Raw genomic sequence first — 19509 nt, 5'->3', positions numbered from 1 at the left:
TAAAATACCTGGCTGAGATTGTATCAGCTGCAGTCTCTAGGTTCTGCTGTAATACAAACTGATGAAAAAGTCGCAAAGTTTTGATTGACAGACTTATCCAGGTTTTTATTTCCCCTACCTAATTGAAGCATCTGTCTAAAAAAATATTTTAAGCAAGATGTCAGGGAAAATAGTCTCCACCACCTCCAGTTTAAACACATTCATATTTCCAGGTAAGTACTGCCTGTACTTGTTATGAATGAAACATTTTACTAAATATTTGTAATGCTTACAGACCAACTAAGGCTTTTTGTAGACCACAGTAACACGTTTTCTGGTTTATAATAATTTTGGATTTGTGACAGGTCAATTAAGTGATCTAAAATTTTAATTTATGATTTATCACAGAGCTTTTGAACCAAAATACATACCTCCCTTAAAACAATGGCATCTTACTACTTGAAACTGATAGTTAATAGTTCTACCTCTTAAAATAAAAATAAAAATACTTAAGTATTTGTTATGTTCAGCCTGTCAGCGAAGTAGTACGCATTATATCAAAAAATAGCTCTACATTCAAAATGGCCAAACTGGCAAAAGCCTCTTTCATATACATAGCCTGCTGCATTTTTTGAGTGTGGAATTTTTCCTCATTTAAGCTCATATTCAAGGGGATACTTTTAAGTTATCTGCTGCTTTGTCAAAGAAAGCATTTGAATGTCTGAGTGTCTATAGGACTTTTACTGTTTTAACCTGAATTTTCCAGAAAATCTGTTTAAATTTGAGAAACATCTATTCTTAAGGAGAAACTAAAGAAATTTGGTTTAACAGAGTTAATCTGGGATATCAACATGACACTCAGTGTTGCCCCTTGAATATATTCCAGCCCCAGTCTGGTAACAGGCATAAGCACACAATCCTTATGAATACATAAGGGCTTTATAGGAGTGAGCCAAGAGTACTGAGGATTCAGCCTTCAAAATAAGGCTTGCCTTTTGCTACTGCTAGGTACAGCAGTGTGTTTTTAGCTGTCTAACTTAATAATAAGTGTGCTTTCATTACTGACATTTGTAGGAGATAAAATAAGGTTCCTATGGAAGCATACCATAACGGAAGAAATAGTTTGCATAAATATTGCATCAGAACATAGTGTAAATTGGGACTGAGTGCCTGAGAATACAGTTTGTTTAATTAAATAGTTTGTTACTTTCTTGTAACTGTTGGCTTGAATGTCTGCCAATTTTTATTCTTTTCATCAAATGGCAAGATACTATGCGTACAAAAATACATACTTAAGAATGACTGTTTCGTGTCTTATTTGTATCTTAACAAAAATATTTAAAAATAAAATCTGAGGAAATAATACTTTCATATTTCTGTTTGGAGACATTTTGAAATATTTGATGCACATTATTACATTGGTGTGCAAGCATTTTTTTTTTCTTAAAATAAAGAAAAAAGAGGAGCATTCCACAGGAAGGAAAATGATATCCTGTCATAAGATGAACTCCTCAACTGCCTCTGAGCAACCTGGGTCAGAAGGCTGCTACTGAATAATGTCAGGTAAATCCTAACATGACATGAGTTTCAATGGAACATCAATAGGAGATAACTGTATAGACAACTAGCAGCAAAGAGGATGGTAATGGCTGTAGTAACATACACTACTATAACAATGTACTTTAAACACTCTCCTTTTAGGTCCCCTAAATACTCTGACAAAGTCACACCAGCAAATTTCAATGAAGCTTTAACATGTGTCAGTTGTTGATAAAAAACATTACTGTATGAAGCTATTTTAAATTTCCCTCAGATCCTAAGAATCTAATTGTAAACTGATAAATTCCTGAATACACTTCTTATACTGCATTTCAGTATGGTTATTAGTAGAGTATTGACCTGGCTGTCCATAGAGTCCTTCTGATTCACGCATTTCTTCATTCATCCTTGCTAAACGCAACCTGTGATTTAGAAAACAAGAGAACAGTGTCATATTTGAAGCATGAAGAGACTGCAATTCAAGACCTACAATGCACTTCTGAACCTCACACCAGAGGGGGCATCTATGGATACTGCACCCTCTTTGATTTTTCTTTTGCTCTGCCTGTTTTTACGTAAAGGAATTCTGACATTTCTTTTTAAAGTTGAAACAGAAAAGGAAACTCTAGTTATCCAGCCAAAAACACGAGGTACAACTTACAATGTCACAATATCTGCATTTGCAGCTTCTACTGCTATAGTCAGTGGATCCTTCCCATCTTCATCAGTGGCATGCTGGTTTGCTCCTCGTTTTAGGAATAAACACACTTGTCTGTTTAGAAAAAGCATTTAAAAATAATTTCCACAACATAAAGGAAGAAGGCAAATAAATTCAAGCTGGATGCAATGTATTTGGCTTAAATCACCCAAGTCTCTTGAACAGATCAAATCAGCACTGTTCATCTAGAACAGCTAAGATGTTAACACATTAGTAAGTAAAACCTTACTTATTTAATCCACATTACAAAGAGTAACTCAAATCATGCTAGCACAGCAAGAAGTTGAACCCTTCAGAAGCAAGACTCTACCCTCCTGCATTACCCTCAGGTTGTAGAACCAAAAATCTCATCCCTTTCACCACGACAGACAAGAAGCAATGAGCAAGATAAACCAATACAGGAAAGAATACAGCTCACACATGCCCGATTTACCCAATATAAACTGATTTAATTTTTATTCTGCTATTCTCCATCTTTATAAACGGGCAAACTGACCAAGATTATACTCTGAACTCTCCCAAGCTGTTGCACTGTACTTAGATTTATGAATGCAGTTTGAGCACTGCCAATCAGATTGTTGCCCTCATCTGAGCTGAACTGTTACAGGGTTTCAGTTAAAAGCCATGATTCCAAAACTCAAGACGTAATGCAGTACATTTTGAAATGAGACATACTCTCAGTGCATCACACAAGAAGGATGAGTGAGCAAAAGCTTTGGCTGACGCACACCATTTCTCCTATCTGTACCGTATTTCCTAAGAAACTAAGAAAAATCTCATGAGTCTTCACCAGAAGTTCACGCTATTTAAAAGCATTATTAAATACATGTTTAAAATTAGGCTAGAGTGTGTTTAAAGGTGTGCTTTGCTAGCAATGGGACTGCTAATTCAAAGTGTTATCTCCTCTCTCTTCCCAAAAGTTAAGAAAAATCTAGATCATGAAATATACTAAAATGACAGAATATTTGGGGAAATGAAGAAGCTTCACATTAACAACTATAGTAAAGGATGGCCATGTACAAATCCTGGAGCAGTGAGTTACCCAGTGTGTCCTAGAACTGTGGCGTGGTGCAGAGGTCCCCTTCCCTTCAAGTCCCTGATGTTCACATTGGCCCCGTTCTGCAGCAAAAACTCACAAGTAACCAATGAACCCTACGGAATAAAAGCAAAGAAACAATTCAGCACCAGATCTCTAGAATAAGAGCCAAATCTATTCTGCCTTCTCAACACTGAGTCATGTGGCAAAGGGAACAAAAAGAATTTGCTTCCATATCAAATTTAAACACTGCTAGGTTATACAATTCCTAACAAAGCATTAACAGGAAAAATATAGTTCAGAAACAACTTTGAGAGAACACTGTATAGACAACTTCAGCACCACATTATCATTCATTAGCAAAGAAGGCAGTTCAAAAGAAACAGTGACACAGAAATATCCCTGTTAGTCCACTTCCCCTCCTCCCACATCAGTTAGTGCTGTGCATCACATACCCCTCGCACTGCCTGAATGAGTGGTGTTGCTTTGTTTTCTTCTAGGTTGACCCAGTTTACTTCAGCACCATGAGCCAATGCTTCCGCCATATCAGGAAGATTCTTCTCAAAGGCAGCTCGATACAGCTGCAATCCTGGACTCGGCTGCTTGGAGTCGCAGAACACAGAAGACTCTTGCTTGTCTCCTGGAGGGAAAAAAAGTGCTTATCCAACCTCTGTTCTTATTAGGTACCTCCTGGAATTCTGAGCAAAAAATGTCATTTCTGTGGTGTAAGATAGCTCCAATTTTGCAGAACACTGTGCACTGTTGCCTCAGTCAGCCAGGACAAGTCACAGATGCCTTTAGCTTGTTCCAGCATTCAGACATGGCCACTTCACAGAACTATTACTGCCCAGAAAACTTTATCTCCCACAGTACTGGCATGTGTGCATATCCTTCAACCTACATATTCCATATAATTTTTAAGAAATTATTTCAGGTTATCAGTGTGGTTTACCCTATACAGCAAAATATGAATAGAACTACTTTCCTGCAGATAGTCATACAAATATACCTTGATCTGCAACAGCTGGATAGTCTTGAATATGAGACTAATACTGTTCTGATCTGATTTTTGCTGAAAGATAGCATTGTTATTTACTGATTACTTGTGCTGCTATAATCTTTTGGACTAAAGCATAATCTCTCTTATCATCTTGTTAAGTTATACAGAATGAAGTCTGGGAGATAAAGACTTTGTCATATATAAGCTTTCATGAGCTACAGCATCCTAAGTGTTTTGACAATGCAGTCAAGAAAAGCATCCAAGCCTCATGCTACTTGCCTACAAACCACAGCTGTGAACTACTGGATTTAAAACATACCTCTGAAGAGTGCTTTGATGTAGAAGAGTAAGTTTGCTTTACAAATAAATGTTCTGGATATTTCAGACCATACTCAATACCTCTATCATACCAGAATGCTAATATTAGATAGCAAATAATTTCATCAATAAGTTTATAAAACATTCAGTAACGAGGGAGTAATGCTTAAAGACATTGTTGATTCTACATAAGCACAACACAGAACAATTAAGCAAGAATACTCAAACAACATGCAAAAGCCTGTTATCTGTGACTTAACAACAATTCCATTACCAAAGAATTAACTATTTTAAAAGGATTATGCATTTCTGTGGAGGCTTGTCTATAAAAATGCAGCATTTGCTCTGTCCATGAAAAAATGCAGTTCTGACTCAGTATCATTTGACTGGAAAAAAAATTACTCCTTGAACTCATTTAGAAGGATTCAAAGTCATTGTTACTACCAAGCCCAGAGGGCAGAAAGGTCACTCAAGCAATTACCACCATGGTTAAAAATGTTTCAGCCCACCAGGTAGAAGAGACATGAATTGGATCACCAAGTACTAATCACTTTTACAAGAACATGCTACCAAGAAGTGATTAAATTTTCATTTTACAATACAAAGCTCAACGCACCTGGTTCATACAAGCTGTTGGCTGACATAGTAGAGGCAAGGTGTTCTCTGCTGTCATTAACACTCTGCTGGATGCCACTGTCACTACTTTGCACTGTTTTGGAGAGAAACTGTGATTACTATGCAGACTGCAAGTTGCCTGCTCTTCACAGATACCATGATAATAAAGCAAACTCTTATACTTTGTCCTGAACACATAGTGTTTTTTTAATGACTAGTAATTATTCAATAGTGCATCCACAGAAAAATATGAAGTCACATATTGCAACCATAACATCTGTAATAATAATAAATGTCAAAGATTATTAGAAAGGAAAAGGTCAAGGTAAGTAAAAAAGCTTAAATTATTTCATGAAAACACTAAGCAATGCAGTAGGCTGGAGGAAATAGATTCAAGGCAGGGAGATGGCCACAACACACAATGGATCACTAGTGCAAATACTGAACACGCCATAGCTGTAGTACTTACTACTACGTAGTTTTGAAGAGGTATCAAAGTAGGAGAAGAGTGAATCTAGTTCATCAGGACAGAACAGAGACTCCCGCCTCGCCTCGTCGCTACTTACAGCAACCGCTGGGACATGCAAGTTAGCAAAGCACAAAGCAGGCAGTAAGGAGGGGATAGGGCAGGAAAGAACGTTATTGGAAAAAATAAGAATGAAAATATGGAGGAAAGAAGGTGGTTAATATGTTTCTGAATAAGCATCCCCACTCCAAACTCTTCCCCACCTAAAAATGCACATGCCTGAATAAACCTTTTCTCCCCCATACTTTAGAACTAGGCTATGACCTATTTTAAATCAGATTCTGGTTTCTCTGCAGGAGGCAGGAAATCAATTAATACAAAGATGTGTTACTTAAAAGAGAATGTGGGTAACATAGCTAAGGAGAGAAGTGTGTAAATACCTTTAAGGGCTGCCACACCCTGTTCCCCTGACAAAAGGGATTTTTCAGGGCCACTGTGCCTTTTCTCTTCCTTACTTGGAGGCAAACCTTTTGCTCCAGATTGAGGCAGAGATACTGATGCAGGCTGCTTCTCTACAAACTTTCTTTCCACATATTTTGCTCTGATGTATGCCTCCTTCTCCTGCCTGCCATATAGAAAGACACTAGAGTTCATAAGCTAATATTTTAGTATTAAACCAATGTCTGCTTCATAATAAAGCCAGTATCCAAAACTGTAGTTTGGCATTGCACGTAAGACATATTTTTCAGTACGTTTCAGAAATATGAAAAGCAAGCTGTATAACTCTTTCTGAATTCTCAATTAAATTTTGTGTAAAGCTCAAAAGAAAATAATTTTGTTAAGTTCATATATGTTGGTTTTGTTTTGGTGTTTTGATATTTTTTCTTAGGCAGAGACCTTATAAAGTGGTACCTGAAAGAAATAAGCATTAATTACTGTTTGTTACTTCTCATATTAGTCCTTTATACACGCTTTACATTGTTAATAAACAACTAACACAGCATACATTTAGTTTCTTAGGTAAATATAAAGTGTAACATTTGTTAAAGGAACATCAAGATTGCACAAGAAAACAATAACAATAATAAGCCTCAGGTAGGCACAGCCACCAGTTCCGTAACGTATACAGAAATAGTTTTTCTTGTAACCTGAGGTTATCATCTTACACACACACTACTTGTGACAAACTGATTAAAGGGGCTATATTACTGTAGAAACTCCTGATAAGCAGTTATCCCTAGAAAGAATATATAGCAGATCTCCTACACTATTTATGTTATCGTTGTCTCCTAATTGCCAACACTTTATAAGCCGTTGTTTTCTATACCACAAAACTGCCTGATAGAAAAAAGCACAAAATGGGAAAGCTGGTAAAAAAAAGTTTTAAAAGAAATCTTATGCAGCAGAACAAAACATTAGGAAACCACCTTCAAACACAAATTAGCACCAGAGAGAAAGGGAAGACAAAAGTACAATCATAAGAAGGTTCCTGTAAACCAACAGCACTCATGTGAAATGTAAACAAAGAGAGAGCATTCTGGGGATCAGGGAACAGCAGAAGTTAAACTCAAAGTCACTGTAAACAAACGGCACAGCCACAGGTTCCTTCCAGGAGGGCTCACAGACCAAGTACGGCTGGCTGAGATGGGACAAAGCAGAGGGGAAACAAAAGCAACATGCCCACACTGGTGAGACAGAACAGGATGCTAGAGTTGTCATCAGAAGGAGAGAGCGAGATCAAAACAAACAACCCAAATGAACAGAAACATAAACAGAACATGAAGCAGAAAGGGACCAACAGAAGGAATTCCCAGTAAAGACAAAGTGAGAAAAAGGGGGAAAACAAAATATACTGGTAATAGGGGGAAACAGTAAATCACAGTTAACAGTTAAACACAGTTAACTGACAGTGTCTTTTAAAGCTGGAGGCTGAATGAAGCAATATGAAAAGGAAGAGGCACTGTTAGTAAATTCTTACCTTTGGCTTCCATGTTGTGGCTTCTTTACTCCCACTTTTTCCAACTTGGCTTCATAAATTCTATTTATAACATCATTTCCCAATTCACACATAAGCTATGAAGCAAAATAAATAAATTCAAATACAGTTGCAGAAGGCTTGATCTACTACTTAGTTGTTTTAACCTCACTCAGACTATTTAAAAAAATCAACCAAACTTAGTATTTTCAATGGTAAAAGTACACTTACAAAACTAAACATGGGTTTATATCATAATGAAACAATCATTGAATAGAGAGCCTAAATTCTGAGTAAGACAGCAGAAAAACAATGGTCACCATTCTCTGCTGAAAAAGGACTGCAAAAATTACCATCTGTCGTTCAAGATATTTTTTTGTGCAATCAGAATGACATCTTCAGGCCTCATTAACAAAAGCACTCTTTTCCACCAGCTTTGCTAGTACCTATTCCTATCCCATTAGCAAGGGACAATTAAATCAATTCCATTCCATCTTGTCCCACAGACAGTTTTACTTAACCATAATGTGTTATGTCTACAGAAAAAGACCAAAGGCAGTAAGTAAGCCTGGAGACACTACTTTAAGGAGAACTTGGCCCAAGAAGTTCAACTTACTGACGGCAACAAACAGGCTTCTTGCTTCCAATACCAGGTAGAACATTCCGCTCTGGTATTTACACAAACAGGACAAGGGGTGTCATTTTGGGGTTTGTTTTTTTTTTCTGTCCTCAGCATGAACACATTGATACTAAAATTATTTAAGGTTAAACCACGACAAACACCCCTACTTACATTGTCTTTTAATTATTCAGAATGGAGAAGCAATACCTAAGTACCAGAACATCGCAGCTAGAAACAAATGCTTTGCATTAGTTAGCCAATTGCACACAAGCATCCCATGCATGAGTTCCTATTTTGGTATTTTAAGGTTACTCACTTTCATAACCATGTATTTCAAGCTAGAATTTCGGCACACAGATGCACATGCGCAGTTGCACAGTTGTTCCCCTATAAGCCAGGACAGTATGGAATCAAGATTTCACTGTAAGAGCTGGCATTTGGATTTTCAACTATGACCATGCTTTAGGCTGATGTAACACTTCCAAAATTTTTCAGCCCACTACATTATTTGTCTGTAAACAGATTTCCCTTTTTATATATTGAAGCATCAGATGAAACTTACTACTCAAAGTGCATTTGCAAACCTGAAGGTGTCATAAGTTCATCTGACTTGCAAATTTGTACCAGGAATGACTACTGCTATCGCATGTATTATAAGAAAGTGTGAGCAAAAAAATCCAACTATGAACATTTTCTACTCAAAGGCACAAACATGCACTGGGAAAAAATGCAAGTGTTTCCTGCATTGAACTTTCTGATGCAGAAGCTTTAGAACAACAATTTACGTACCAAACAGAAACTCGTTTCAAAACTATCATACCTTTAGAAGTTCAGGTTCCCATGAATCCAGTGTTAAAGATCTTACTTTTGAAAAGTGGACTCCCAAGCTCCTAAACAGCATGAGAAAAATACTAACCTGTAACTACATGGTATGTCTTACCTCAGACAGCTTTACCATTAATTTACGCAAATAAAGCAGTTACCTTAATTCTGTTTACAAACAGGGGTCTCTAATCTCACTTCAATATACATTTGAAGAGGCAAACACCACCCTTCCTAATTAAGTCAATGCATACATCAAATACAGTTCTGAAATGTTCTCCAACCTGTGTATCCCAGAGCACTCAATGCACAGTGTGATTCCTAAGTTGATACTGGCCCAGCGAGGATCTGCCAAGCCACAATCACAGCAGGCAGCATTACCAGGAATACACTGAACTCGCTGCAGAGCACTTTCTCCCTTTAACAACTTCTCTTTTGTCTCACTCCCAGATTCTAGGCTTCCAGCAGAAGGAGATGATTTCTTTTCCTGTTTCTAAAAAAGGAAACAAACAAAAAAGGAGACACACACCAAATTAAAGAAATAAAAGTCCTATGGATTTTGGGGCACTAGGATCTTAGAAAAGTAACTTCTTGCATTTAAGGCCAAGGAGAGCCAGAGAACTGAAAAAGCTATTTTAGAAGAAATATAGAACTGAATATAGGAGTAGCCTATGAATTTTAATCACACCACAGAAAAATCTCATCAAAACATACAGGCCGAAGTAACATTATTAAGATTAGTAAACACAGCCTTCAAAGTTTCAATGCATTTCCACTGGAAGACAAACAGTGGATTCTTCTTGTTCCTCTCCACTTGTGAAAAGATGTTTTCTCTATTTTAAATTTCCAGGATCTAAAGGGGTGGTTATTGTTTGGTTGATTTTTTAAACTTACCTCAGATTCATCCCCTTTCTCTCTATATGCTGTAGCAATACTGGTCTGAACAGCTTTAATCCATGCCTGTCGCAGCTTTTCCGAGTCTGCCTGAAGCATGCAGCTTCTGTGACAAATCACATGTGTACTCAAGATTCAGAGACTGACCAAGCAGCTAACATCAAACAACAAATTGTTCAATAAAATAGAGAAAGTCTCTTTTATCACAAGTATATTGTTTAGTAGGCATCGTTTAACACACCCATTTATTTTCAGAGAACAAAACAGCTAACCCTTAATAAATGACAAATTCTTTTCAAAACTATTTGCAGGTAGTGCTAAAACATAGATATAACTTTTCAAATAACCCAGAAAATGGGTTAGCTTCCTATTCCTGTTCTTCTTCCAATTTTGTCATTTTTATATGCTCACATGCATTTTACCTCCATGACTAACTACACAAGACACAGGTATCAGTCCTTACATATACAGTTCAATTAATGTAAATCTAATTCATTTACAATTTAATTAATGTAAATATAGTCACATCTCAAAATCATTAATGAGAAATCCACATCCTGCCCTTGCTCTATGCAGCAGAACTGCTGTACTTCTCCAAATACAACTGATAAACTGCACTGCTAAAGCTGAAAGATATTTTTATTTGGTAGCTTCATTTAGCGCATTCTGAAATGTAATTTAACACTATTGAGACAACAACTTATTAATATCCTTCTCTCTCAATACACCAATCAAATCTGGAGAAACAGATCTGTTTTTACATTACTGAGCAGCTCGATACTATCAGCAACTACTAAGTTACAACAGCTCTGCACAAGAATGCATGTTTATTTTAATGTGAAAAGTAAACTAAACACTAGGAACACTTCTCACAGCATCACTTACTGTTAGCCAAAATTTCAGAGAACAGAATTGTTGAGATACTTTTGCTGCTTTGATCTGTCCCAAGAGAAATGTTAATCTCCCATTTCAAGACAACTGAATATAACAACTTTTTTTTTATTTTTAAATAAACATGCTCCATCTCTTCTTACTTTGTTGGAGAAACCACCTCAAAACAGAAACGTCTTTCTATGTCTTCACAGTGTTTAACTGTGCAAAGCCGCAAGTCTTCAACAACTACTGTGGGATTATCCTAAGAGACAAAAATTAACAAAAAAGTCACAGAGGAAAGCTAAAATTGCCAAGAATTCCATATTATCTAGAATTTAATTCTATTTGCTTGTTTGCATATTTTTTTATCCAAAACATAATGTTAATTAGGTGGGATCAGAGGTACTTTGGAGGAAATATTTAGATACATTTTAACGCTTAGTTATATTTAATGAACATTTACTGCAAACTTTGTAAATTCCCTTTTGCCTACAATCCACTCCACTAAATAATCAACACCTTATTAAAAACAACAGTATTAAAAAGAGTTCAAAGATACCTTCCGAGAAATACAATTAACTCACAAAAAATATTATTTTGAAATTTTGAAAATTTTCATTTTGAAAATTTGATTCAGTTCATAAAAATCCTGTTCTAAGCTAACAGCACTTCAAAGGTGTATTAAAAAAGAAAAAGTAATTGGAATTCACAAATACAGAATGCCCAACTCAAATGTGCTCATACAAACTCAGCTGTTTCTTTTCCAACTACAAAATTAAGATCTTTGATTTGTTACCACCAGGTAACAAGGGACAGGCTTTGAACCTGGTCTGTTAAGACTGAAGAGAAATGAACTGTCATAAACTCTTCCTTCCCTTCCCCCCTCCCCACCCCCCCCGGCAGTTCCATGCTTTTTTCCAGCATGGAGAACAGTTACAGCTATGTGGCATAAAAGCAGATTGTAGAACATTGAACAAAGGAGCATAGGCCCAAATGTTGCTTGAAAAGGCTGGCTTTACAGCTTGGGGCAGTGCTACACTTGCTGCTGTAACACACAACTGTACTTTCTCACCAGCAAAAAGACAGATATTCATTGCTGAACCACCTTACATTTTCAGTATTAAATACAAGTATATGGTATTCCTGACTGTTTCATGACAAATGATTTCATGCCATTTTTAACCCTCTGCTCTCTCCCCAGCTGCTAAATTTGGTATGTGAAGCCAGTAAGTACCTGGAGGGAGCAGCTCATGAAAGAGTTAAACACAACTGCTCAAAGAACAGGATGGAGTATTTCCCAGTCAGCAAGTGAGTACAAGCCTTGGGATCAACAACTTTTAAGGCTCTTCAGAAACCTTTTCTGCAACAAGGTAACAAACCCCAAGCCAATAATTATGTGCTTACAAGTCACTACACAGGAATCCCAAAATCTGTAAGCACAGCTATTAATCTAATTTTACAAAGGAGAAACTAATTTAGAAACAGCAGTAGGTTGTTGAAGACCACACAGGATGCCAGCGTCAGCACAGTCTCTCCTTCCCCAATCAATCAGGAAACCCATCACCCAGGCCTCACACTATCCCAACTTTTGATACCTACCTTAAATTTCTTCTGGTACACAAGTTGGTTATTTTGTATTGAGAACCAGCGCCTATTCAAATGAAGAGACATCCAGAGAATACATAACTAATTTTACAGTGCTTATTTGACTGAAATGTGTTAATACACAGTCTACAGGGAGACTGCCTAAAAGAATTCATAAAATTAACGCCATAGTCAGTTTTGCCAAGTATTTCAAGAGGACAATGAAAAAAGGTAAAGCAGAGACAAAACAGAAAAGAGAGCAAGGTTCAGATTATTTAAGTCATAAACAAATACATTCATGTTATGACATTAGTTAAGATACCACACAAAACATTTTCATTTCAAAGAACATGTACTTCTGTATTTCAGCAGCAAATTATATTTTAAAGTAATTGTTTGATAAGACAAATACAGACAGTTTAAATAACAAAAATCCTTTAACTATGTGAACTACTCACTCCTGAATTATTTTTGAGTATAACTAATTAATAAATTACTAAGGCAGTAAAATTCCTACCATTGCTATCCAATGCAGGTTTTATGTCTATCTGTAGTTAGTATTTCTTAAAATTTTAGATGACGAAATAAAAAGATTGCACACAAAACCAAAGCAAAACCAAGAAAACCTTTTAAATAGGATCTTATCTTAAGCCTCAGCTTTATAGAAAAATATCGAACAAAAGATTTAATGAAGGCAGCTTATAAAATCCAAAAGATAATGTAACACAAACTCCTCTGAACTCTATCCTTCCTTGTCAAACTCACTGTCCAGATAGGATACTGTTCATAAAGAACTGAAATACCATTCATGTTTTGAAAAAAAAAATTACAAGTCCCTCAAATCTCTAACAGGGCATTTTATCAGACTGCTAAATATAAAAAAGCGGCAAATATAGCCATACATGTCTCGGTCTTCTGGGGATGAAGAAAATAAAAGCTAAACAATCATCACTGGTTTTGAACTGACAAAAAATGAAAGGGATGTAAAATGTAATTCAGCCCTGAAAAGAAACATACGCTTCTTGGTTTTGTTCAGGTTTATAATGTGAACCTGTGTTTATCACAGCGTACTTCCCCAGTGCCTCAAATACTAGACTTATACCACATTTCACTACACCCTGCAATGCAAATAGTTTGAATGGCAACACTATATAAAATATTGAATGCAACATATCTTGTTATTCTCCACAGGATGTTGAACTTGTAGCTACAGATTACTACAATTAGTAACAAGAAGGGTCCATGTATTTTCTCAACCACCACAAGCCATTCATGAAAAGAAGCAAAGATTAAGAAAAAGTAAGATAAACAAAATTAGATTCAAATCAGAAATTCTAGTATTTGTTAGAAAAGTTAGTATTTCATAGGCAGATGAGATTCTACCTTTTAAGAATCTTTTCAAATGTTGTGCAGATATATTTAAAAAGTAATTTTAAAAGCAACAACAGGATCTTCTTTTAATACTGGATTTCAAACATAACAACATACATCTTTCTGCCTTAAGGTAACTAAACAGAATAATGAAAAAGTTGATTACTTCTTCAATTTATTAACAGCAGTAATTTTGGTCACTGCTACTTAAAAGGTATCACCTTTACCATCTATTTAAAAAAAAAAAAAAAAACAACAAAATCCTACAGATGCAGCAACCAAACCTCAAATATGAGCATAAATTGGGTTGTTGCTAATACTTAAATAGGTAACTTAAAAAGTAGACTAGAAAATAAACTCCAGCTTTTTTATGTGCTTTTGTCAAACAGAACAGCAAATAGAAAAGCATGGAAAGCAGTGCTTAAGTGATAAAGGAAAAAAAAAGAAAATTAAGCCTTGCCCCAAGATAACATGCAACAGAGCAAATACTTAACAATAGCCTTAGGTGGTGTAATTCATTAATGTAATGTTTCATTTATTCTACAGCTAAATATTTAGTGAGTTACTAAAGTAAGAAAGCTCCAATCTGATCAACTGGATAGAAGTGAGCACACAAACTGTAAAACAAATTTGTGTCATCTTTAAATCCTAGTCTAGAAATTTTCGAAGTATTTCAGACCCTTTTTTTCCTAGTAGAGAAATGGAATCTGTTTAAGAGAACTTTCAAGTCCAACCAAAAAAGGGGGGAAATGAGGGGTGGGATGTCGGTATTTATTTGTTTTAAGGAAACATATTGAACAAGATCAACAATTTAGAATATAGTATAACTTGAAGATCACACTTCTGAAGTAGATGTCAAAAGAAAAAAAAATGTAATACATTTTAGTGTATGCTTGAAAGAATAGTGACAGACTGCCCTCCAACACATGAGCACCACAGCAGTTTCATTCAGGCCAAAATCTTCAAGTTATTTCATATTAACTATGTACTATCAATAAATTTCATTAATTACTGTAAGGAAAAAGACTGCTGGGGGTCTACAGAAGTAACAGCCAGGAAGCTTTCAGGTACAATAAATGTACAGAAGGTGCTATTATACAGTATACAACTTCTATCCTGTTGTAAGAATTAATGCTCATAAACGTTTAGGCAACATGTGCGTATTAAGTACTGACCATTGTCAAAGTTTCTTTAAATGTGTCATTCTGTCAGTAACAGGAGAGAAGCATGGTGAAGGAGAAAACATAGCTGGGGAATCTTTGAGTAATTTGCACTGCCTCAGTGGTGCTTAAATATAGCTGTTTGGGTTTAGAAACTGAATGTTTTCCAACATTTGTACCTATATAATTAAAAATTTAAATTAGAAACAATACAAAATTCATTGAAAAACATTTCAATCTTTTGAGAAATTAGAGTAATTAAAAAAAAATCTAAAACCTTACATTTTTACAATTAAAAAAATGAATCATGCTTATTGATTCTCAAAAGGAAATCTTTGTCTTCATTAGTTGCTATCAGCATGCAAATAAACCAGAGCGATTAAGAAAGCACAACATTTAAAAGTCACATCTTTATTTCCAATGCAGTTGATTAAAAAAAAAAAAAATCTCACCAACTTCAATTGGAAAAAGTCAAAACACTGATCTTATACCGCTCACAAGTTTGAGCGCAGAAACTTTAATTCCTTTTCAGTTCTATCTACCTCGATCTTTCTTATTCTTTTAAAGTTGCTGAGCAGCAGGTATACTGGGGCATCCCAGGCAGAATCCTTCTGTTATTTTCTTAGACTGAGCCATTTATACATCCATTGCAAGTAATCAAAATTAAATGCAGGGTTAATGAAGAGCTTTTTGCGTGCCAAAGAAACATTGGGAAGGTAAAAAAGAAGCTGGTTGGTACCTGATGTGATCTGGCTTTTTCCTGTCATGTGAAAAAATGGGGTAGGATTAAAACATAAGGGAAAGAAGAAGGAAATGAAAAATGCAAAATGAGCAAAATAAGCAAAGAATTAGCATGATCTGAAAATACAGCAGAATTTAAAAGGAAAACATTTAACGCATCCAACCTAAACCCTACGCAGACTATAGCAGTGCATGATAAATGTGTTTCTCCCTACACACGTTTATTTATGTATATCTTTGTTCATGATACAGACTTGTTCTTCATTTTCATTTCTAGGAACTAAAACAGCTTTCCACCTGCTGCTCCACAATAATAAACACACCTGATTTCATAACCTGATGCCTTAAGAAAAATGGTATAAGAGATTATTTACAAACAGATGTACTTCCAAAAACCAGGTCTCCATTCCTCTTGCTGTTAAGACCTTCCAGTATAAAGATATGATTTTGATTCCACTAAAGTGTATTATCTGAAATACTCACAAACATTATATGCTACCCATTTAGTCACAGCAAAACGAGCTTGAAAATCTTCAGCTCTTTCAAAACACGGCAACATTGAATTGCAAATAGTTTGTGGTTTACTTTGTAGCCTGTTCAAACACTATTTGTTTCTCAAGCCAGTGTCATGAAGACCTATTCCAAGAACAGGAAATTTGATTCAATAGCCCAAATAACTATAAAGTCTTGAGAAAATGAAACCCAAGATGCCAGCTGATCCAGGAAGAAACTACATCATCCTAGCAAGAAATTAGATTTGATTGAAAACAAACCAGGTCTTCATTTATTCGAACAGATTTGCCCCACTTCAATGGGCTGCATTACATGTTTTTGTTTTTAATTTCATCCCAGCAAGCAGACTTCTCCCAGAATAATCCATTATGGTGTCCATAGATTCATTGACCAAGACATGCACAAAGAATCATAGAATGGTTAGGGTTGGAAAGCATTACAATTCTCTAATTTGTTAGCTAGATCCATACTGATGTGTGTCAAACCCAGACAAAACCCATTGTAACATTTCCTTTTATCTTATGTTTTTAATGCTGGCAAGTATATACTTGCAATGAATTTTGGTATCCTTAATCCTGTCTTAAAAGAGTACCTGATAAGGCCTAGAACCATCAAAATACCAACTGATACCAACAGAGGAAAAAGACAAGCTATGATTTCCAACACACGTTACTACTGACAGTGCAAGAAGCAGTTAGCAAGGAAGATCAGTGCCATCACCCTTGGCTCAGAACATCAGGAAATTCCAGTATTTCTTTCTAGGCTGGTTTTGTTTCAGGTGGTTGATTTTCCACCCACTTCCCAAAAAGACAGGGCATAAAATGAAGCACCAAACTACCCATCCAATAAGAACACTAAAAATATCTTCTCTGTCTTGGGGCCTTTCACTTTAGCTCTGAATTCTCTCACATAAAGTATGTAATTCTCTAAATGTTTCCTCCTTTGGCATGTCATTGTAAATTTTTAAGCACAAAACGGTTTAATGCAATGACACAGTCCTTTCTTCCACTCTGCCTAGTTAAGGGAAAAACACTCCCCTCTAATATATGGTAAACTTTAATCAGCATTATCTCCCAGCAGCTGAAACTGCAACAGTATGTAAGTAAAGCATTCTATCAGTGGAAAGAGGGAGTGGAATGTGGCAATGACCACTTCAGTGCCTACCATGTAGCAAGCAACTACAAATGTATCCAGAAATACGAATAAGATCAAAAAACAACTTTATTTTTAGTAAAATGGGGCTAGATTCAGAAATTAATATAAGTTGTCTTCATTAAGAAAGTCTTAAGCATGTATTTTATGTATTACAATAATTTCACAACAATTAGAAATGGTTTGTGAATGTGAAATACCAAATTAAAATGATTCACTCAATTTCTAAACTGTGTTTATAGATAGCTATTCTCTGCCTAATTCTGAAGCATCCCACTAGCCTATTGCAGTGAGATAAATTATCAAGATTTTACATTAAAAAAAATTAAAGGTTTAGCTTGACTGAGTACTCCTGCAACAAACAGAAGAAAAAACTATAAGCAAATAAAAATTATATAGTAAAAGTAGGTAACCCTGACTCATTACTGAGCTGTTTATCCTGGCTCTCTTAAATATTGTTCTTATATATGTTCAAAGCCATAACTTAACCTGAAAAAATGCCACTGCATATCTTAATTATGACCTTCCCATATTCATTTTGTGTTCATTCACACCAGGGACCTAGGAAGCATATCTCCCAGTTTTTTCCATTCACCATCCTTTGATGTCTAGCAGATTTGTTTTTGGGAATTCTGAATTCTGCTTGGATGAAACTATCCTAGAAAGTACATTACAGATGGATCATCAGACCACAGGACCAAACCAGAAGTAGTCCAAAGCAAAATCCCTTATACTACTTGCACATGATTTTGTAACACAGATACAGTCTTATTGACACCAGTGGCCCTTACATCAGTCTATGGGTTTAACTGAAGCAATCCCAATTTGTCATAGACTTGTGATGTTCCAAGGTGCTCAATGAATTACAGAATAATTAGGATTGGGACAACATACGCAAATGCGTATTCTGGCCTTTGAAACACAGCAAGTAGTTTAACAGAAGCATTGCTGTAAAAATTACAGCAAATAAGATAATAAAAAGACCTCTACATCACAACAAACTAACTTTGAAATTCAAGAACTGTATCCAATTATACTGTAAGTGCTTCAGCATATATATATTTCCTTAAAAAAAAGTTTATACCCTTGGAAGTAAAAATCAAATCCTGTTCAGGGAGAAAAAGATATAAATAATCATAAAATATACATTGTTAAAGAGACATGACTAATAATGTATTTTGAATTGCCAACTGGACATTCAAAACTACTAAGCAGAATTCACTGCACAGGACAGGAATTGTAAAGGATAACAATTATGTGCTTATCTTTCAGGAAAAATAACTTGAGTCTTGAGTCTTTCAAAAGGTTTCCCTGCTTCCAATGGCTATCCAACTTCCATTTTACTTTGTCCTCTGATGCTTATTTTCCAAGCACAGAAATTTGCATAGCTTACTGCATAAAATCATAAGGATTGCTCTGTTTTAATCTCAAAGTAAGGCAAAATGCAATTACAGAGCCGGACTGTACACAAGAAGACAAGCTTTCTATAGACAGGACTTCTCCAGATTAAAGATAACACTTAAAAATGCTTGCAGGCAACTAGGACATAGAACAAACGAAAAAACAAACGAAAAACATTTTTGAAGTATCATCTCTACATTAATTAACAGAGTCATCCAAGTGTTCTGTCAAAACTGTGAAATCAGTGAATTGCATAGGTTATAGTCAGACCAGAGTTTAGCTTAACAAGCAGTATCTTAATAAACTAGTAAATAGAGGTACTGAATAATTACCTGTTCCAAGTCTTGAAGGCATTGCTGGCTCGCTTAAATAGATAGCCTTCCATAACAATACCATTGGCTGCATCTACATTGTATTCTAGTTTAGTATCATCACTGGAATAATCCTAGTACAAAGGAACAAGACAAGAAAGAGACATTGCAGTTTCAAATGGAACTTCCAACTACGGACAGTATTAGTGTCAAAAACAGTAAAAACCTAGGAATAATGTTTTGCTTGCAACACTCATTAGTCAAGCCATGACTCTGAGCCCCAGCATTTGTTTTTTAGGCATTTTTAGCAGATCAGAATGCTAAAGATTTTTACTTTACCTGCACACAAGGGGAATTTCTTGCTCAGGTATGGTGACCTCTATAGCCAAGTACAGGGCAAATATTACTGACAGAGCATT

General features: G+C 35.7%; 1 protein-coding gene across 2 annotated transcripts in view; it reads right to left on the bottom strand.

Moving 5' to 3' along the window:
* The window catches only part of ACAP2 (ArfGAP with coiled-coil, ankyrin repeat and PH domains 2), a 68201-nt gene that overhangs the window by 7547 nt on the left and 41145 nt on the right, over nt 1-19509 (bottom strand). For both annotated transcript variants that reach the window (XM_031047206.2, XM_031047207.2), the window contains exons 10-22: nt 19112-19224; nt 12457-12508; nt 11019-11119; nt 9985-10090; nt 9375-9583; nt 9089-9158; nt 7650-7744; nt 6112-6296; nt 5207-5299; nt 3728-3912; nt 3279-3388; nt 2180-2290; nt 1879-1940 (exon numbers count right to left, since the gene is read on the bottom strand). In XM_031047206.2, coding sequence (XP_030903066.1) covers nt 1879-1940; nt 2180-2290; nt 3279-3388; nt 3728-3912; nt 5207-5299; nt 6112-6296; nt 7650-7744; nt 9089-9158; nt 9375-9583; nt 9985-10090; nt 11019-11119; nt 12457-12508; nt 19112-19224 — 1492 coding nt within the window. The remainder of the gene's footprint in view (nt 1-1878; nt 1941-2179; nt 2291-3278; nt 3389-3727; nt 3913-5206; nt 5300-6111; nt 6297-7649; nt 7745-9088; nt 9159-9374; nt 9584-9984; nt 10091-11018; nt 11120-12456; nt 12509-19111; nt 19225-19509) is intronic.

This window comes from Melopsittacus undulatus, chromosome 6 (assembly GCF_012275295.1).
Source record: "Melopsittacus undulatus isolate bMelUnd1 chromosome 6, bMelUnd1.mat.Z, whole genome shotgun sequence".
NCBI classification, from domain to species: domain Eukaryota; kingdom Metazoa; phylum Chordata; class Aves; order Psittaciformes; family Psittaculidae; genus Melopsittacus; species Melopsittacus undulatus.
This window is presented reverse-complemented; position numbering and strand designations above follow the sequence as displayed.